Below are 21664 nucleotides of genomic sequence, written 5' to 3'. Positions count from 1 at the left end.
TGGAGAGCACGTCCCTCATGTACGTGTGCAATATCCTGCCGAAGGCTTTCTCCTGGTCCAAGCTGACCAGGCAGGCATCCACCCGTCTGTCCTGCACATAGGCAATGGTATCTCTCAGCAGCACCAGGCTGTCTGAGATTTTCCTGCCAGGTACAGCACAGGTTTGGACCGGGTGGATCACCCGTCCCAGAGCAGACTTGACCCGGTTGGCGATGGCCTTAGACAGGATCTTGTAATCTACATTCAACAATGTGATGGGTCTCCAATTCCTTATATCATTCATCTCCCCTTTTGCAAAAATATGGAACGCTTCACGAATTTGTGTGTCAACATTCTCTCACGCACTCTCACTGTGCTGGAAGAGCTACAAGTTTCACGCAGTCCAAAGACCGTCTTTCACTATTGATCTTCCAGCAAAATCCAAAAAATCCAAAATAGCTTTATTTGTCATTCGTTTAGAACGAGATTACTTAGCCAGCAGTACAAAAACACAAGACACAACCCCAACACAAACATCCATCACAGTGACTCCAAACACCCCCTCACTTTACACTAGGAGAAACGGAAAGCATCAGTATTTGCACAAGTCAAGTCAAGTCAAGACAATTTTATTTGTATAGCACATTTAAAAACAACCCACGTTGACCAAGGTGCTGTACATCAGCTTAGGTACTAAGAACGAACATACATAATGGCACACAAACATAACAGCACATACATAAACAGTTCACAGCGCCCCCTCAGAGGGCCTCAAACGCTAGGGAGTAGAAATAGGGTTTGAGCCTGGACTTAAAGGAGTCGATGGAGGGGGCAGTTCTGATGGGGAGAGGGATGCTGTTCCACAGTCTAGGATGGGTGGGTATAGGTATGGGTATACAAGGATGGGTATACAAGGGTGGGTATAGTGGGAGCTGGGCTGTACATTCAGCTGTCTCTTTCCCTTGGTCCCTGTGTATGTGCGGAATGCACAGACCCCCCCCCCCCCCCCCCACACACACAGCCCTCCCTCTTCAACCCCACACCTCCTCAACCCCACACCGGCCCCTCTCCTCCCCAATCCCCTGACTGCCCACCTCTCTACTCTCCAATCCCCTGACTGTCCACCCCTCTACTCTCCAATCCCCTGACTGTCCGCCCCAATCCCCACACCGGCCCCTCTACTCTCCAATCCCCACACCAGCCCCTCTCCTCCCCAATCCCCACACCAGCCCCTCTCCTCCCCAATCCCCACACCAGCCCCTCTCCTCCCCAATCCCCACACCAGCCCCTCTCCTCCCCAATCCCCACACCGGCCCCTCTACTCTCCAATCCCCACACCAGCCCCTCTCCTCCCCAATCCCCACACCAGCCCCTCTCCTCCCCAATCCCCACACCAGCCCCTCTCCTCCCCAATCCCCACACCAGCCCCTCTCCTCCCCAATCCCCACACCAGCCCCTCTCCTCCCCAATCCCCACACCAGCCCCTCTCCTCTCCAATCCCCACACCAGCCCCTCTCCTCCCCAATCCCCACACCAGCCCCTCTCCTCCCCAATCCCCACACCAGCCCCTCTCCTCTCCAATCCCCACACCAGCCCCTCTCCTCCCCAATCCCCACACCGGCCCCTCTACTCTCCAATCCCCACACCAGCCCCTCTCCTCCCCAATCCCCACACCAGCCCCTCTCCTCCCCAATCCCCACACCAGCCCCTCTACTCTCCAATCCCCACACCAGCCCCTCTCCTCCCCAATCCCCTGACTGTCCGCCCCTCTCCTCCCATACCCCGCCCCTGCCCGGTGCTCCAACCATTTCCGACACAACCCCCTCCCCCTTGGCCCGGCCCTGGAGCTACAGGACCCGCCGCGCCGCACCGCTGCCACCGCTTTACGATGCCCTTCCTGGAGCTGGAGAGTAACCTGGCGGCCAGCTGCTTCTCCGAGCCGCTGTTGGAGCGGTTGGTGCGGGCAGCGGCCGCCATCCTGGACAAGCCGCAGGAGGCAGGTGGTGCTTTTGCACGGGTCCCCAATCCCACTCTCTCCCCCACTCTCTCCCACTCACCCCGGGCCGGCAGCCGGGGGTGCGGGGACGGGCCGGGGCTGCTGACGGTGCATGTCTGCACTGCACTGACCCTCCGAGAGGACGGGGTGGGTGGGCGGGTAGTGTAGTTGCAACACATAAACGGGTGCCACGGAACTGCTACTCACCGGGTGCCTTGGCTTGGGTGTGGGGAGCATGACGGCAGCATGAGAAATCAAAAATACCCATGCTAAAAATCTGAAATAAAAGCACAAACTGCTGGAAACACTCAGCAAGTCAGGCAGCACATGTGAAGAAAAAGTTAACGATTGAGATGAAAAGTCCTTCGGTTGCAAAGGGCACTGTACTCGTTCTGTTGTTTTAGGTTAACCATACCTAGAGTTCATTTACTTAATTTCATGAGGACAGAAACTTATTAATACAACCACCAGCAGTTATCAAAATACGATAGAAGCAAATTCATTAAGCTCCTTGAAGTCTGAAGATGGGTCCCAACCTGAAACTCCATTCCCTCGACAGATGCTTCCTGGGTTTCCCCAGCAATGTGTTTTACTCAAGACACCAGCATCTGCAGTTTTTTCTGTCTTCATTTAGTTGATCTTTCAGAAGTATAAGAAAATAACTGCAGATGCTGGTACAAATCGAAGGGATTTATTCACAAAATGCTGGAGTAACTCAGCAGGTCAGGCAGCATCTCAGGAGAGAAGGAATGGGCGACATTTCGGGTCAAGACCCTTCTTCAAACTGGCCCTTCTTCAGAAGTATAAGGTCTCCAACTGTAATTGATTGAAGAGGTCTTTGCTCCATAGCCTCATCTAGAGATAGTTCTTGCCATCCATCTATCTTTATTTACACCAGATCTTGCTTGCCTTTTGTCAATTTAGAACATGGAACAGTACAGCACAGAAACAGGATATTCTGCCCACAATGTTTATGCCGAACATGATACCAAGTTAAACTGATCTCATCTGTCTATATGTGATCCATATCCCTTAATTCCCTGCACTTACATGTGCCTATCTAAAAACTTCTTAAACACCACCACTATCGTATCTGCTTCCACCAGTGCGTTCCAGTCCTCCACCACTTTGTGTTAAAAAAAATTGCCCCGCATATCTCTATTAAACTTTCCCCCCTCTCACCTTATAGCTTTGTCCTCTAGTGATGGACATTTCCACCTTGAAAAAAAGGTTCCGACTGTTTACCCCATCCATGCCACTCATCATTTTATATACTTCTATAAGTCTCCCTTCAGCCTTCCACATTCGAGAGAAAACTGTCCAAATTCTATCCAACCTCTCCATGTAGCTGAAACCCTCTAATCCAGGCAGCATTCTGGTAAGCCACCTCTGCACCCTCTCCAAAGCCTTCACATCTTTCCTGTAATGGGGTGACTAAAATGGCACACAATACTCCAAATGTTACCTAACCAAAGTCCTATAGAACTGATCATGATCCCAGCTGCCAATACCTGTCTCATACCTCTGCAAGCTCCTACTAAACCAGGAGCCCTCCTGCAACCCAGGCACCCAGACGTACCCACTTGGACATTGAGCTCCATGAAAGGTCAGCACCACAGTGAGGTAGGGACTGCATTGCTGTCTAGGGGGAATAGGATCAGAGACTCGGTGACCCTTTATTCCTGATGCTGTCTGTTGGTTTATTTCTCTTTTTTTGCATTAAAGCTTTTCTGCCCGGTATATAAGCAGACTGCCCCTTTTGTCTTTGACCTTTCTCCTATTTTGCTGCCCCTTGCTAAAGCATGTTAATTCTCTAACACTTCTTTGTTCTGATAATTCTGATGCTTTATAATGAATTCAACTCCCCCCCCCCCCCCCCCCCCCCGAGTCATTACTATTAATATATTACTTTCAGAATCTATGGCTAAAAGAAAGTTTTCTCTTTGTAGCGAATCAATGTCTCTGTGAGGCCAAACATGATCATGGCAATGGGAGGTAGCATGTCACCCTGTGCCCAGCTCGTTGTGTCTTCAATCGGGGTGGTGGGAACTGCTGAGCAAAACAAGCAGCACAGCTCCAAGTTCTTTGAATTCCTCACCAAGGAGCTGGGCTTAACTGCAGACAGGTAAGTGTTGAGAGTTCAGAATTTTATGGTCCAAGAGGCAGACCATGTTCACACAGAGTGTGAACAAGAAATGAACTGCCAGAGGAAATGGTAGAAAACCTTGTATTTAAATCCATTCCAGAAATTTGAGCATATAATTTTGAAGATTGTGACCTTGGACACAAAACTCATGGTTGCAGAGGTTTCCAAAACTAGGGAACACGGCTTTAGGGTGAAAGGTGTGGAGAGGATCTGAGGATTTTTTTTCACTGATTGGAATCTGGAGCACGCTGTTATAAAGTTGTTGGAGGCCGATGACCTCAGAACGTAAGAGTTACAGAGCGATTTGCAGGGAAACAGATCCTTCAGTTCAACTCGTCCATGCAAACCAAATTGTCTAACTGAGCTAATCCCATTTACTTGCACTTGGCCTACATCCCTATCCACGCACTTCGCAAAGTATCTTCTAAATGTTGTATTTGCACAAGCTCTACCACTTCCTCTGGCAGCTCATTCAATTCACACTCCACACTCTGTGTGAAAAAGTTACCCCTCAGGTTGCCTTTAAATCTTTCCCCTTTCAACTTATACCTATGTCAGGAGTGTTTAGACACCCTGCCCTGAAATCCTAGCAAGTCCTTTTTGCACTCTTTTCAGTTTAATGACATCCTTCCTGTAGCAGGGGGGCCAGAAATGTACACAGTACTCCAAATGTGGCTTTGCCAACGGCATGTACATCTACAACATGGCTTCCCAACTCCTGCTTGGAACGTACAGATTTGACACAAATCTACATTCAAACCTCAGAACATGTTAGTATCTAGACCTGGGAGATTTAAGAATTCCGGAAATGTGATTTCAAACTTTATACATGCAGCTAGACTTCCCATCGTGGCCAGGAGTAGCCTGCCACAACACTCGTGATTAACCCGCTTCAGTGACGCCACAAAGAAATATCAAAAAATAAATTGTAATTTACTATTCTCTGAACTCTTAACTTCTGTTTTGTAGGATCCTGATTCGATTTTATCCTTTGGAGAAGTGGCAGATTGGAAAAAATAGTACCGTTATGACGTTCCTGTAGACAAATGCTGAACTCCAAACCTTGTGTGTTGGCCTCAATCGACAGCCACATTTGTGAGCATTTTACAGGACCCAATATTAAACATTTCCATTAATTTTATCAAACTGAGATTGATTGTAATTCAGTCAGCAATGGTTGAGAGGTGAAGAGGCAATTTTAGAGTGACACAGACTAGGTCCTGCTCAGATTTTTGTAGCACAATAGGTTGAGGGAACAAACATCTGCTTTAAGTTAAGCCTACTTTAGACACTGCATCTATTCAATTCAGCCTTCTCACCCATGACTGTCAAGAAGTGGAACAGGCCTTATATCCACAAACTAAAACCTCACAAACAGCTGTGCTGACGTTCTAAAACTTTGCAGTAAGACTGTTCATCACTCATATCTGGGCAGTGGAAGATATGCCAGGGAAATAATAATAATACATTCCTTTATTCGTCCCACACAGGGGAAATTTAGTGTTACAGCAGCAAAGTGGATAGCAAGAGATCATTATAAATAAAAGATACATAAATTGTCATCCGTTTTCTGTGTGTTCTTAGCAGTTATTGTTGACTCGTCTGCTGGGAGCAGTGCTGGTTGTGCAGTCTCACAACAGTGGGAAGGAAGGACCTCCTATATCTCTCCTTCACGCACTTGGGGTGAAGGAGTCTGTCACTGAAGGAGCTGCTCAGTGCAGTGACAGTGTCCTGCATGGGGTGGGAGTCGTTGTCCAGTAGCGATGTTAGCTTTGCCATCATCCTCCTCTCTCCCACCACCTGCACTGAGTCGAGGGGGCAACCCAAGACAGAGCTGGCCTTCCTCACCAGCTTGTCGAGTCTCTTCCCTTCCGCCGCTGAGATGCTGCTGCTCCAGCAGACCACCCCATAGAAGACGGCCGATTCAACCAGTGTTGTAGAAGGTCCTTAGGAGTGCCCCCTGCACTCCAAAGGACCTGAGTCTCCTTAGCAGATAAAGTCAGATGTCATAATTGTGACCATCTTCAAGGAGACAAATCAAAGTGCATTAATTACAGCTGGATTTCCCTGCAATTTGCTATAGAGAAACTCTTTACCAGGGCCCTCCTCACCGTCCTTCAGTGGCCCAAGAGCTGCTTCCTGATTCGTAGGGCAGCATCAGCCACCAAAAATGGATGCTGTTGGTTAGTGAGGGGCTGTGAAGGAGTTGGTGGGGAGATGAAATGGTTGGTGATGGTAATTAAGGGCTTGGTGTGGGGTGATGAAAGGGGTCAGATGTTGGTTGATGAAGGGTTTGGTGAAGGGGAGATAAGGGGTAAGGGGATGTTAAAGGGAGTGGTGAAGGATTAATGAGGGGGGTGGTAAGGGTTTGGTGAGAGTTCAGCTGAAGTGGTTGTTAGGGGGGTGGTGAGTTTTGGGTCAAGTGGCTTGTGAAGAGGCGTGATGAGGTGATGAAGGGGTTGTTGACGGATGTGATATAAGAGTTGATTAGGGGATGATGTAGGCGAATGTGAGGATGGGATGGTGTAGCAGTTGTTGCAGGGTGAAGGAATTGGTGAAGGGATTGATGAGGGCGTGGACTCGATTGGTGAAGAACGGCATGAAAAGATCAGTTGACAGGGTGCTGACAGTTGGTGAGGTGGGGTGGAGAGGGTTGAAAGGGTGCTGAGGTGATTGGGGATGAGTTGATTGGGGTGGAGGAGGGGACTGGGGTGATTAGAGAAGAGGGTGTGAAGGAGTGTGTTGACAGCGTATTGGGGTGACTGGAGGAGGGGTGAGGTGATTGGAGAGGACAGGGTGAGGTGATTGCAGGGGGGGGAAGGAGTGGGTTGACAGGATATTGGGGTGACGGGAGTTGGGGTGAGGTGATTGGGGGGGAGGAGTGGGTTTGTCAGGATATTGGGGTGACGGGAGTTGGGGTGAGGTGATTGGAGAGGGGGAAGGAGTGGGTTGACAGGGTATTGGGGAGGAGGGGGTTGGGGGTAATTGGAGGGGGTTGGTGAGGTAATTGGAGGGGGTTGTTGAGGTGATGGTAGAGGAGGGGGTTGGGGGTAATTGGAGGGGGTTGGTGAGGTGATGGTAGAGGAGGGGGTTGGGGGTAATTGGAGGGGGTTGGTGAGGTGATGGTAGAGGAGGGGGTTGGGGGTAATTGGAGGGGGTTGTTGAGGTGATGGTAGAGGAGGGGGTTGGGGGTAATTGGAGGGGGTTGTTGAGGTGATGGCCAATGAGGGGGTTGGGGGTAATTGGAGGGGGTTGTTGAGGTGATGGTAGAGGAGGGGGTTGGGGTAATTGGAGGGGGTTGGTGAGGTGATGGTAGAGGAGGGGGTTGGGGGTAATTGGAGGGGGTTGTTGAGGTGATGGCAGAGGAGGGGGTTGGGGGTAATTGGAGGGGGTTGTTGAGGTGATGGCCAATGAGGGGGTTGGGGGTAATTGGAGGGGGTTGTTGAGGTGATGGTAGAGGAGGGGGTTGGGGTAATTGGAGGGGGTTGGTGAGGTGATGGTAGAGGAGGGGGTTGGGGGTAATTGGAGGGGGTTGTTGAGGTGATGGCAGAGGAGGGGGTTGGGGGTAATTGGAGGGGGTTGTTGAGGTGATGGTAGAGGAGGGGGTTGGGGGTAATTGGAGGGGGTTGGTGAGGTGATGGTAGAGGAGGGGGTTGGGGTAATTGGAGGGGGTTGTTGAGGTGATGGCAGAGGAGGGGGTTGGGGGTAATTGGAGGGGGTTGTTGAGGTGATGGTAGAGGAGGGGGTTGGGGGTAATTGGAGGGGGTTGGTGAGGTGATGGTAGAGGAGGGGGTTGGGGTAATTGGAGGGGGTTGTTGAGGTGATGGCCAATGAGGGGGTTGGGGGTAATTGGAGGGGATTGGAGGGGGTTGGTGAGGTGATGGCCGAGGAGGGGGTTGGGGGTAATTGGAGGGGATTGGAGGGGGTTGTTGAGGTGATGGTAGAGGAGGGGGTTGGGGGTAATTGGAGGGGGTTGGTGAGGTGATGGCCGAGGAGGGGGTTGGGGGTAATTGGAGGGGGTTGTTGAGGTGATGGTAGAGGAGGGGGTTGGGGGTAATTGGAGGGGGTTGGTGAGGTGATGGCCGAGGAGGGGGTTGGGGGTAATTGGAGGGGGTTGGTGAGGTGATGGTAGAGGAGGGGACTCGGCTGATTGGGTCGGAGGGGGTGAAGGGGTGGGTTGACGGGGTAGTGGGGTGACTGTGGCGGAGGGCGCCTGGGGGGTTAACCGTGGTGGAGGGGTGTTGAGGCGAATGGGTGTTGAGGTGTTTGGGGGACGAAGGGGCCGTTCCACCGGACGCGCTGTTGCCCCTCCGCGCGCCGTCCTCTACGTCACCCGCCGCCATTTCGTGCGCAGGGAAGGAAGGAAATGGCGGCGGGCGCGGTGCTCGACCGGGAGGAGGCGCGGGCTTCGGGCCCAGCTGGCGACGCCTGAGTCCTGGCCCAGCGCTGCTGTGACAAGGTGAAGGTAGGGGCTTCCAGATCAGAGCAGCGACTGGCAGTCATTTGTTTTCCCATCTTGCGGTTTTTACTAATGTAAAGCCTGCATTCCCAGCCGCACGCTCGCTGTAGCTGCAGGTGCACATTCAGCCGTCAACTCACTCGTGTTTAAAACAGAACCGGCGCCCCCACCTCACTCATCCCCTTGACCCTTTCCCTTCCAGCTGGCTCTCCCACACAGTCCCTCCCACTCAGCACTGCCGAGCCTGCCCCGAATCCTCCTCGGAATCACTGAAGGATCCCGACCCGAAACGCCACAGATTACTTCCACAGATGCTGCCTGACTCGTCGAGTTCTTCCACCGCTTTGCTTTTTTTCCCCCTTTTCTTTTCGTAAGCTTATAGTATCCTCGAGTCCCCAGAATCATCCTCCTGCCCCAAACAGTCCGCTTTATTACTCCACTTTCACAAACATCTGGTTCCAATTGCCCCCAACATCCAATTCCCATCTGCACCCCGCTCCAGTTAACCCAATGGCCCAAGTATATCTCACTCCAATTACACCATTCCGCACAAACATCCTCTTCCAATTACCTTACCCAGCTCTCAAAACACCCGGTATCATTTACCCAATTCCCCTCACGCATCCTGCTCAATTACCACATTTCCCCAAATAGACAAAAAAAGCTGGAGTATCCCAGCGGGCCCGACAGTATTTCTGGAGAAAAGGAATAGGTGACGTCTCGACCCGAAACGTCACCTTTTCATTTTCTCCGGAGATGCTGCCTGGCCTGCTGTTGCTCCAGCTTCTTGTGTCTATCCTTGGTTTAAACCAGTTCCTTCCTCCATACCCCACTCCCCAGTGGCCTGCTAGCCCATTTCAATTGCCCCACTTTCCCTAAACACTCTGCTCCCCCCCAAACAGGTTGCAATTGCCCCACTCACCAAAAGCACCAGCTCCATTTACCCCAGACATCCATCCAAGCACCCTGCTTCCCCAAATTCCCCCATTCCTACTACAAACATACCCCATTGCAATGTACACAACACTTTCAAATTCCCCCGTTCCAATGACACCACTTCCACCAAATTCCCCCATTCCACTGACACCACTTCCACCAAATTTCCCCATTCTAATTATTCAAGTAGCTCATTCCATTACACCATTCTAATGACTCCACTTAGAGAGTTGTGTACACAGTCGTTTATCGCATGCATACCAGCTTCCCATCCTGTTAGGAAAACAGCCAATATAATCAAGAAGGACTCACACCCTGCTCATTCCCTCATCTCCCTTTCCTGTTGGGCAGAAGTTACTGAATATTGTAAGCATGTACGACCAAATTAAGGAAGAGCTTCTTCCCTGTTGCTTTCAGACTCTTGAATAGATCTCTTATAAGCTAAGAATGTATTCCTGATTTCCCTCAATCCAACTGGTTGTGGGCTTAATGTGTAGAAAGGAGCTGCAGATGCTGGTTTAAACCGAAGATAGACACAAAAAGCTAGAGTAACTCAGCGGGACAGGCAGCATTTCTGGAGAGAAGGAATGGGTGATGTTTTGGGTCGAGACCCATCTTGTGGGCTTTGATCTCTTCTAATATCTGCATTTTTTTCTGTAACTAACACTAAATTATGCATAGTTTAATTTTATTATTTGTATGGATGTTCTACTTGGATAGCATGCCACATTTTTCACTGTGTCATGGTACATGTGATAATAATAAACCAATACTAGTTCCTCACTCTACCAATTATACCACAGTCCCACATTCTTCCTTCCCCAATTACCCTATTCTATTTGTCCATTCTCCCAATTACCCCATTCTAAGTATGCCACCACTAAGTAGCCCATTTCTAAGTACAGCCTCACCCCCAACAAATACCCCATTCTAAGTACAACCCCCAAAGTATCCCACTCCCCCAAATATCCCGCTTTAATCACCCCCACCCCCCCAAATACCTCATTTCATTTACCTTACTCCCCCATTACATCACTTCCTCAATTACCCCTCCCAAAAATACACTGCCCCAAATAATCCACTTCCCAATTACACCAGTCCCCCAATTACCCCACTCTCAACTAAGCCCGTAGCCATTTCAGACACCCCACTTCCAGTGCTCCCACCATCCTTCCAATTATCCACTCTGCTATTCCTTCTCTCTTCCAGTTATCCCACTCCCAATTATTCCTTCTCCCCTCTAATTATCCCACTCCCGACTATTCACACAGCTCCACTTATTGCTATTTCCACAACCCCTGATTTGCCCCATATCATCCTGTTGCTATAGCTCCTCCAGTTATCCTGTTTGCTGTATTCTTATAGTGAATATTCTCATGGTTCCTCCAAATTCCAGACTCCCTACCTATTGCATATGGCCTTCTCTCACCCCACTCAACCCTATTCCTGCAGCATTCCTATTACTCTGCTCCTCCCTTTTCTCATAGCCACTCCAATGACTCTTTCCTGTTTTTCCTGTAGTCCTCCATTTATCTCAATTCCCATTATCATTACAGTCTTGTGAATTATCTCCTTCCCTCCTTATAGGCATTGCAATTATCCTATTTCCTTATAATCGTACAAATTCCAGAATTCTCCTGTTATTTAACTGCAGCCCACCTATTATCCCATTCCCACCTATAATCCCATTCAACTACTTCACTCCAATCTCTTTCAATAGCCCTTCCTGTTATTCTACTCCCTCCAATTCTCTAAACCCTTTTGCCACTCCTATTCCCACAACCCGACTAACTCAATGGCCTGTCTAACCCAAATGGATTGTTTTGTTAGTTTATTTGTAGCATGAAATGTTTATAAAGATCAGTGCCTGGATAATTTCCTTAAACCAAATATTGCAATAGTACAACTTAAAGGTTGTTTTTTTAAAAACAATTTCTGGATGTGAAATTCTTCTTGGTTGCTATCACAGCTCTGCTTGATTTCATTTTCACCAAAATAAATCCTATGGTTTGATGTGCTAGAACACATAGATTGGAATAGAAAGTATGTAGGTAAAGGTGGCTTACTTAATAGCACTGTCCGAGTGGGTGATATTTGGATTTGGGGTTTGCTTCAGGGTTTGAGAATGTGATCTCTGATACCACTACAAATTAATGCTGACAGTGGTAGCTTGTTGTTTGTGTGACATGTTAAGCTGAGGCTTGTTTGAAGATAGGTAGAAAAATGTCACATGAGCAAACATGCTAAACCATTGGATAAAAGCCTGGTTCCATTTTTTTGTAATACATTACACAATCGCCAAAACACTCCCCAGTCTCTTGAGAGAGTTAATAAGTGGAACAACATCAGGCAGGAATTAATAATAATGAACATTAATTTCCAGTTTCGCGGTTACTGCAAGTCGTCAAATAGAAAGGATTGCATTGGTTCCTGAGTCTTGTGTGATGTCATCTCTGCCTACAAATGGAATGGATCCAGTTCCCACTGGAGATAGACACAACATGCTGGTGTAACTCAGCGGGACAGGCAACATCTCTGGATAGAATGAATGGGTGATGTTTCAGGGCAAGACCCTTCTTCAGACTGAATCGGCACTCAGTGCGTGAAAATGCAACTTGTTCCACAGCCCTATTCTGTGGAAAAAGTAGACTGCCTAGTATCAGATTAGTTTCTTTCACATAACGATCCTTTGTGTGAAAAAGTTACCCCTCTGATTCCTATTAAATCTTTTCCCCTTCACGTTGAATCTATGTCACAGAAGGCAGTGGCGGCCACGGAAGGCAGTGGCCAATTTACTGGATGAATTTAGTTTTAGTTTAGAAATACAGCGCGGAAACAGGTCCTTTTGGCCCACCGGGTCCGCGCTGACCAGCGATCCCCGCACATTAACACTATCCTATACCCACTAGGGATAATTTTTTTACATTAACCAAGCCAATGAACCTACAAACCTGTACGTCTTTGGAGTGTGGGAGGAAACCGGCGCAGGTCACGGGGAGATCATACAAACTCCGTACCAAGAGGAAGATTGAGGACCACTTTACCAACAATGACCCACGGCGGGTATGGCAAGGCATCCAGCACATCACCAACTACAAGACCAGCAACCGCACGACTGCCGACGGCGACGCCTCGCTGGCAGAGGAACTTAACTGTTTCTTTGCTCGTTTCGAGGTGAAAGCTGCAGTGGCAGACATAACACCCTCTCCAGCACCTGACAGCAACACCTTCACTGTGCAGGAGTATGATGTTAAGCGCGTGCTCAGAGCAGTGAATCCCAGGAAAGCTGCAGGCCCCGATGGTGTGACGGGCAGAGTGCTGAGGGAATGTGCAGACCAATTATCTGAGGTCTTCACAAAAATCTTCAACCTGTCCCTTTTAAAATCCACCATCCCTCCCTGCCTGAAGTCCGCCACAATCATCCCACTGCCGAAAAAGTCTGTCATCAGCGGCCTTAACGACTACCGTCCGGTAGCACTCAAACCGGTCATCACAAAGTGCTTCGAGAGACTGGTCCTGCAGCACATCAAAGCCAGCCTCCCACCCACCTTCGACCCACACCAGTTTGCCTACAGAGCAAATAGGTCTCCAGGGGATGCCATCGACACTGCTCTTCACACTGCACTGACCCACCTTGAACACCAGGGGAGCTATGTGAGGATGCTCTTCCTCGACTTCAGCTCTGCCTTTAACACGGTCATCCCGAGCAGACTGGTCACCAAACTTTCTGACCTTGGATTTTCCCAAACCATCTGCCAATGGATCAAGGACTTCCTGACCAACCGCCCCCAGACCGTCAAAATAGGCCCTCACCTCTCCTCCACCATTACACTGAGCACCGGCTCACCACAGGGCTGTGTGTTGAGCCCCATCCTTTACTCCCTCTACACTCACGACTGCGCCCCCACCCATCCCACCAACACCATCATCAAGTTCGCGGATGACACGACTGTGGTTGGACTCATCTCAGAAGGAGATGAGACAGCCTATAGGGATGAAATCCAAAGGCTGGCAGCATGGTGTTCAGTGAACAATCTTGTCCTGAACTCCTCCAAAACAAAGGAACTTATAATTGACTTCAGGAAAACCAGTGTAGAATACGACCCACTCTACATCAATGGGGTCTGTGTGGAAAGGGTACCCGCTTTCAGGTTCCTGGGTACGCACATCGCAGAGGATCTTACCTGGTCTACCAACACCATCACCACAGTAAAGAAGGCACAGCAGAGACTCCACTTCCTGAGGATCCTCAGGAAAACCAACCTGCAGGAGAAGCTCATGATGTCCTTCTATCGCTGCTCCATCGAGAGTGTGCTGGCATACTGTATAACCACATGGTATGCCAGCTGCTCAGAAAAGGACAGGGAGGCCCTTCAGAGGGTCATCACAACGGCCCAGAAGATCATCGGCTGCTCACTGCCCTCCCTGGAGCACCTGTTCAGCCTACGCTGCCTCAGTAGAGCAGGCAAAATAATAAAAGATCCATCCCACCCCGGCCACCGTCTGTTTGTTCATCTGCCCTCTGGTCGACGTTTCAGGTCGATCAAATCCCGAACAAACAGACTTAAGAACAGTTTTTACCCCAGGGCCATACGAGAACTGAACACTACCTTCTGCACTACGCAACACCGTTAAAAAATCTTTGTACTTAATATAATTGTATTTATTTGTTTTTGCATTTATTGCATATATGTTTGTACGCACCGTCAGGATTGGCTATTTTTTAATTTCGTTGTACTCGTTGCAATGACAATAAATGAATATTATTATTATTATTATTATTATACCCGTAGTCGGGATCGAACCCAGGTCACCGGCGCTGCATTCGCTGTAAGGCACCAACGCTGTAAGGCTGCGCCACTGTGCCGCGCAATTTAAAAGAGAGGTAGATAGAGCTCTTGGGGCTAGCGGAATCAAGGGATATGGGGAGAAGGTAGGCACGGGGTACTGATTTTGGATGATCAGCCATGATCACAATGAATGGCAGTGCTAGCTCGAAGGACCGAATGGCTTCCTCCTGCACCTATTTTCTATGTTTCTATGACCATTGGTGTATCATCATCCACCCCATCTTCCCATCTAGTTGACCTATCCTACATTAATTTCTCTGACCCCTTGTTCAGATTGAAGTTACCATCACAAATCACAAGCGATTCGGATGTGAAGGTTTCCTTTTGAATTACATGAATACATCTGTTCGGAAAGAAAATAAAATAGTCAAAAACAGATTAAAATTGATCCTTGACAGGTTCTGGTGATTTCCCCTAAATTTCAATTCTTTGTGTTGCTCACCTTGTGTGTGAGAAATGTGTTGATGCAAATTATTTTGCGTTTCAAATTTCTCATCTTGTGCATTATCAAGACTGCTCATTTCCACTTTTATAATTGCTTCGGCCCCATAAATTGACCCTCTAGCATGATCATTTTTTGGCCATATATTGCCCCAAAATGTCTTTGTTTGACTATTGTTTTTGCTACCAATGACCAGATTGATTTAATAGCATTTAGAAACAAGCAGATGCTGATTTATAAAAGAAGGCAAAGTGCTCGGGTAAGTCAGTGGATCAGGCAACATCTCTGGAAAACAGGGATAGGTGACATTTCAGGTCGGGACCCTTCTTCAGACTGATGAAGGATCCCAACCCGAAATATCACCTGTCCATGTTCTTCAGAGATGCTGCCTGACCCACTGTTACTCCAGCATTTTGTGTCTGATTTCATAGGACTGTCGGGCACTATTTGTGGATAAGCCCAGAGTAAGAGATCATAAAAGTGTTGTAGGGGAAAGAATAGTGAAGGCTAATAACTAGTAAATAGGGATGTGGATTGTGCTGTAGGAAGGAACTGCAGTAACTCAGTATCTCTGGAGAAAAGGAATAGGTGATGGTTTGGGTCAAGACCCATTTTCAGACTGAAAGCCAGGGGAAAGGGAAGCGAGAGATATATGAGAGAGTAACTATGGTACTTTTTGCCACCCATTTTTGGAAAAGACCTCGGATCCCTCTTTGCCTCTTTATTTTACACAGCATATTTATTTCATTGAGATTTATTTTAATTTTTTTTTAAAGCAATTTAATTTAAAGAAGAAACAAGTCACAATGGAAACCCTAGGAGGAATGGGCCCAACGGGTCCACTTGTTTGTTCTATATCTCTCTATATCTTCCATCTCCCTTTCCCCTGACTCACAGTCTGAAGAAGGGTCTCGACCCAAAATGTCATAACAGGTATAACAGAGCTTTATTTGTCGTTCGGTACCGAAGTACCGAACGAAACTACATAGCAGTCATAGAAAGAAAAAAAAAGAACACAAGACACATAACCCCAACACAAACGTCCATCACAGTGACTCCAAACACCCCCTCACTGTGATGGAGGCAACAAAACTTCCACTCTCTTCCCCACGCCCACGGACAGACAGCTCGTCCCCGACCGACCCGCACAGTCCCCGCACCGGGCGCTGAAACGTCTCGCGGCCGAACCGGGCGATGAAAGGCCCGCGACCAAGCCTTGCGCAGCTAAGTCCCGTGGTCGAGCCGCACCGGGCGATGTAAAGTCCCGTGGTCGAGCCGCACCGGGCGATGTAAAGTCCGCAGCCGAGCCGCACCAGCGATGAAAAGCCCCGCAGCCGAGCTGCACCGGGCGATGTTAAGCCCCGCGGCCGAGCCGCACCGGGCGATGTTAAGCCCCGCGGCCGAGCCGCACCGGGCGATGTTAAGTCCCGCAGCCGAGCCGCACCAGCGGTGAAAAGCCCCGCAGCCGAGCTGCACCGGGCGATGTTAAGCCCCACAGCCGAGCTGCACCGGGCGATGTTAAGTCCAGCGGCCAAGCCGCACCGGGATGTAAAGTCCAGCGGCCAAGCCGCACCGGGATGTAAAGTCCAGCGGCCAAGCCGCACCGGGTGATGTAAAGTCCAGCGGCCGAGCCGCAGCGGGCGATGTTAGGCCCCGCAGCCGAGCTGCACCCCGCGCCGTGAGGAAGAGAAAAGTCCCCCCCCACCCACCCACACCACCCACACCACCACCCCCTCCCACACATACACAACCAAAAAAATATATATAAAAACCATCCCAACACCGACACACAACAAAAAAAAGGGGAAAAAAAGACGGACAGACTGCTAGTCAGCCGCTGCTGTTAGGCGCCGCCACATCTATTCCTTTGCTTCAGAGATGATGCCTGACCCGCTGAATTACTCCAGCTTTTTGTGTCTATTTGTGGATTGTGGTGACATGGACCCGCAGACAAAGCCTAAAATAAATCGTGGAATGCAGCAGTGAGGACACCCAAGTTTCAGGAACTTTACTGATCACATATCGTTGCACCTATCGTAACAGAAAATTGGATCTACTATCAACAAAGTTAGACATGATTAATCATTTGATTTTGATTCTGATTGTTACCTAATTAAGTCTTTCTATAAGCTCCATTCTGTAATCAACACCTCGTTTTACTGTTAATCACGTTTCTGTGTAATCTTGTCATTTGAGAATATTAAAAACGCTACAAAGTCACACTCGGGCGATCAGCTTTGACTGGTCTGGTGCTCACCAGTTTTAATAAATTGTCTGTTACTTCGATCACCAACTCCGCGTGGCCTTTCCATTTTGCTCCTGTAATTTAGGAAGTTTTTCTTTACATGGAATAATTATAATATATGCACAGCCACATAAAGTGCTTGATGCAGTAGCACATTTACTTTTAATGAGAAAATTGATACATGTGGTAAAGGGAATAGAAGGAAATAGGAAGGGTAGGAAGAAAAGAAGTAATAAGTTTGTGCATAAAACATTTGGGCCAAATGGACTGTTTCTGTGGTGATAGGGTTGTTTCATTTGGCTCTTGTGAGTATATTTTCTGTAATTTGGACGTAAACGTGGCTGGGTTGGTTATTAAGTTTGCAGATTACACCGATTGCTGGGATTGTAGATTGTGAGGAGGGCTATTAAAGTACACAGCAGTTTATAGATCAGCTGGAGAAATGGCAGGTGGAGTTTAATCCGAGCAAGTGTGAGGTGTTGCACTTTAGGAGGTCAAATGTAAGTGAAAAATATACAGTTAATGGCAAGGGGGATGTGGGGGGTCTGACTGATTCTGGGGGATGAGAAGGGTGCTAGACCAATGCAGGTTTGGAGCCGATTGGGATTGTGGTTCAAATGCAAGGGTTATTTGAGTATAATCTGAGTGGGATCTTGCTGTGCTTTGCAGGGGAGGGAGATGTGGGGGATCTGACTGACTCTGGGGGATGGGGAGGGTGCTAGACCAATGCAGGAGGGGTTTGGAGCCGATTGGGGTTGTGGTTCAAATGCAAGGGTTATTTAAGTATAAACTGGGATCGCTGCGCATTGCAGGGGAGGGGGATCTGACTGATTCTGGTGGAGGGGGTAGTCTGGAAATAATTTAACCGGCCACCGCACAGCCCGCTCCGCCTGCTGCTCAGTTGTTAAAGAACCTTTAGTAACAACGGGTCCACGGGTCGTCTCGTAGGTTATAAAACTCATTAGGGAAGGAGAGGTTAATAACAAAATAAAATCTGAGATGATACATTGCAGTTCATGGTGTGATGTTTAGCTATAAGTCGTATGATAGTCAGAGGTTCATTTCTGTCATTACTGTGTTAATACAACTAGGACAGCAGAGGGAGCTGATTTAATTAGGATATCTCCTGAATAATCAGTTCGGCTCCAGTTCTTAGATTAGCAAAGAATTGTGTATGGATATTGGCTCAGAAAGCACAGTGAATAAAATGAGTTGAAGTTGGATTGTAAGATCTAACGTAAGGAGTTCTGCTCGATTAAATAGGTCCCTTGGTTTGTAAGATATCTGGTTCAGCTTGAGACACAGGCTGAGAATGATCATGTGTAAGAAGGAACTGCAGATACAGTCTGAAGAAGAGTGTCGACCTGAAACGTCACCCATTCCTTCTCTCCAGAGATGCTGCCTATCCCGCTGAGTTACTCCAGCTTTTTGTGTCTACTGAGAATGATCATTCTCAGCCTCAGAGAATGATCATTCTCAGTTGGTCAAGTATAAATTGTCGTTTGTGGAAGAGTGATTGATATTTATACTTCTTTCTGTGTGTAGAAATGTTTACAAACTCAAACTTTAGATTGTGTAGGCTCAAAAAGTAAGAATATGCATCCTGGCCATTGGATCAATAACCAGCCTATACAGTGTCTCTCCATCCTAATAGTTTCCCTTAATATCTTGAAAACTGATTGAATCATTCTTTGACGTCAACTCAATAAACATAATAATATTAAATCAAAAGTGATTCTGGCTTTTACTTGTGCTTTTTAAGCTGAATGCTTTTGGCATCTTTTAATATTTTTCAGAGCAGTCAGTCTGGAAAGCCACCTGTCGGACAGGTTTTCCGGAAAGCTGGGTGTCAACACCAACATTGACCATGGCAGAAGAGCGTGAGGGCAAACAGCGAAGTCAGAAAAAAGTGAGCCAGATTTATCAGAGCTCAGCACATTCCCAGTCACTGCTGGATGGACTAGTTGCACTCCGGAACAGCGCAAGTCTATTTGATGTGATACTGATCGTAGAGGGAAAGTCCATTGAAGCTCACCGCATACTTCTAGCAGCATCATGTGACTATTTTAGGTACGAGTGTGTGTAGGTGTGCTGGCTGTGTGACTTTAGCTTTTCACAGGTGTGATTGGGCATTGTGTTATGTGAGTGTTTTGATATGAATGTTTATTTAGATGTCAATGGATGACTAATATTGCATTTAATTTGTTAACTGATTAAGCATTGCAGTAAAAGAACCTGTATATTCTTCTCATTTCTTGGTGTATCTCAAAGAGCAAATGCCTGTTTCAATTCTGCATGCCTAAAATTATGGAGGAATTCAGATTTTTTTGTCAATCCGATTTTGCTTTGTCCTTCCATCACAACCCTGTTATCTGTCAGTAAGCCAGTTTCAAATCCATACAATCATCTAAATCTTCTAGATTAGCCTACCATGAGCTCTTTATCAATTGCTTTACTAAAATCCATGTAGACAACATCCACCGTCATACCCTCATTGATCACCTTCACCTCCTCAAAAAAACCTGATGAAGTTCGTCAGATGCAACCTCCCGTTTACAAAGCCATGCTGACTGTTTATATTACCAATTTAGATGAGAATGTACAAGGCAGATGAATAAATTTGCAGATGAAAAGGCATTGCTTTAAGGTGAGTGGGACAAAGTTTTAAGGAAATGTGTGGGGCAAGATTTTATAGAGGGTGGTGGGTACCTGGAATGCACTGCCACAAGGGGTAGTGAAGGCAGATGTTTAAGTGATGTTTAAGAGACTTTTGGATGTATACATAGATATGGAGGGACATGGATTATGTGGAGGCAGTTTAGAGTTGGTCTTGACATCGTTCCGCACAGACATTGTGGACTGAAGAGCCAGTTCCTGTGCTGTACTGTTCTATGACACTAAAGTGGGTGGTGTAATTAGTGATGATGGTTATCAAAAAATACAGTAGGATCTTGTTCAGCTAGACGAGTTGGGTTGAGAATGGCTAACTCCATTAGCGTCACAGGACGATAGGATGGTCAAGAAGACTTTTGGTACCTTGGCATTTCCACCCATCAGAACATAGAACAGTAGAGCACGTGAACGAACCCCACGGCCCACAATGTTTGCATCGAACATGATGCCAAGTTAAACTGATCTCATCTGTCTGTACATGGTCCACATCCCTCTATACCTTGCACCACATCTGCCTATCTAAAAGCTTCTTAAAAATGCCACTGCCATTTTTTCCTCCACCTCTACTCCTGGCAATGCGTTCGGCCTCCACTACTCCCTGTGTGTAAAAAAAAGTGCCCTGCACATCTCTATTAAATTTTCCCCCTCTCACCTTGCCCTCTAGTGTTGGACATTTCCACCCTGGGAAATAGGTTCTGACTCCACCCTATCTATGGTCATAATTTTATATATCCTATTCATTCTATCCAACTTTCCTTCCCACTCCTCTCTCCCTTCTTTCCCAATGTCCCTCCCCTTCCAACTTTTTTTATTAAAAAAAACCCTTCTTTCCCAATATCCTTTCCCTTCCACCTCCCTGAATTCCTAGTGTATCTCTGCTTCTCTCTCAGATTCTTACTCATTTGCCTTCCACTCTTTAACCCATCCTCATCCCCTCTTTTGAACCCCTATTTAGAACCCCACTTTTGGACATTTTCCACATTATCTGGTCGACTTCACTGTGTGCTTGCTTTGGAGCAAGGGTAAAAGACAAAAAGAGTATTGTTCTGTTACCTGGGTTGTAGAGATACTTAGTTGTGTCCTTGTTCAGCATAAACACTCTCCCACTATGCAGCTGACAGCTTGGTGGTGGGTGTGGTGTGTCAGGTGTGGTGTTGCCATTTTCTTGATACTGAATTAAGAACAATCTCATGTTTGAAGATAATCATAGAATGTGAGATATGCCAGACCATTGGGGTTAGAAGTAGTGGTAGACTATATTTCTTCCGCTGCTGAAGGGTTATAGCTTTTCATGGATGATTTTCTGAATCCACTCCATTCACTATAGTTTTTGTGTCATAGTAATTTTTCTACCTTGGATAAATCCCTGCCCAATAATATCAATGGGAATGAAATCTGATCAGTATCTTCTTGTTTGCAGAGGGATGTTTGCTGGTGGACTGCGGGAGATGCAGGAGAAAGAAATATTTTTGCATGACATATCCTATGTGGTCATGTGCAAAATTTTGGACTTTATTTACACTTCCAAAATGGAGCTGAATCTGGACAACGTGCAGGATGTGCTGGTGGCTGCTTGTCAGCTACAGGTAATGGACTAATAATTTCCCCCACAGGCTTGATTACAAACACTAATTGAGGGAGAAGTATGCCAACCAAGAATTACACAATTTAATATGATTACAAGTTCATGGGGTTTAGTCTCATGGGATGCATCAAAGTTTTCACCAGAATTGAGACAAATCAGAATAAGAAGGGTCTCGACCCGAAACGTCACCCATTCCTTCTCTCCCGAGATGCTGCCTGACCCGCTGAGTTACTCCAGCATTTTGTGAATAAATCGATTTGTACCAGCATCTGCAGTTATTTTCTTATAAATCAGAATATCCTATCACCAAGTCCACAAGGATTTCAGGATCTGCTGGATCTACAGATGTACTT

The 21664-nt window shown here is 47.4% G+C and overlaps 2 protein-coding genes across 5 annotated transcripts in view; both read left to right on the top strand.

Annotated features, from left to right (window-relative positions):
• Nucleotides 1-1812: 1812 nt before the first annotated feature.
• Nucleotides 1813-5665, top strand: ddt (D-dopachrome tautomerase). The gene is made up of 3 exons (XM_078421201.1): nucleotides 1813-1975; nucleotides 3925-4100; nucleotides 5091-5665. Exons 1-3 carry the CDS (start codon nucleotides 1868-1870, stop codon nucleotides 5161-5163), a joined length of 357 nt encoding a protein of 118 aa, XP_078277327.1. The 5' UTR covers nucleotides 1813-1867; the 3' UTR covers nucleotides 5164-5665.
• Nucleotides 5666-8459: 2794 nt separating this feature from the next.
• The window catches only part of klhl22 (kelch-like family member 22), a 28761-nt gene continuing 15556 nt past the window's right edge, over nucleotides 8460-21664 (top strand). Inside the window, exons 1-3 of one of the 4 annotated variants that reach the window (XM_078421342.1) lie at nucleotides 8460-8586; nucleotides 18850-19123; nucleotides 21147-21312. In XM_078421342.1, coding sequence (XP_078277468.1) covers nucleotides 18921-19123; nucleotides 21147-21312 — 369 coding nt within the window. In that variant the 5' untranslated portion in view covers nucleotides 8460-8586; nucleotides 18850-18920. Of the gene's footprint in view, nucleotides 8587-18849; nucleotides 19124-19644; nucleotides 19701-21146; nucleotides 21313-21664 lie in introns of those variants that run through there. The other 3 variants (XM_078421343.1, XM_078421344.1, XM_078421345.1) reach the window with 3 other exon arrangements.

This window comes from Rhinoraja longicauda, chromosome 25 (genome assembly GCF_053455715.1).
Source record: "Rhinoraja longicauda isolate Sanriku21f chromosome 25, sRhiLon1.1, whole genome shotgun sequence".
NCBI lineage: Eukaryota > Metazoa > Chordata > Chondrichthyes > Rajiformes > Arhynchobatidae > Rhinoraja > Rhinoraja longicauda.
Note: the sequence above shows the minus strand (reverse complement) of the source record. Positions and strands in the feature narration are given on the sequence as shown.

Coding starts and splice junctions, on each gene's coding strand:
- ddt (XM_078421201.1), top strand. CDS start 1,868: ATGCCCTTCCTGGAGCTGGAGAGTAACCTGGCGGCCAGCTGCTTCTCC. Junction 1,976..3,924: donor TCCTGGACAAGCCGCAGGAG/GCAGGTGGTGCT, acceptor TTCTCTTTGTAG/CGAATCAATGTCTCTGTGAG. Junction 4,101..5,090: donor CTGGGCTTAACTGCAGACAG/GTAAGTGTTGAG, acceptor TCTGTTTTGTAG/GATCCTGATTCGATTTTATC.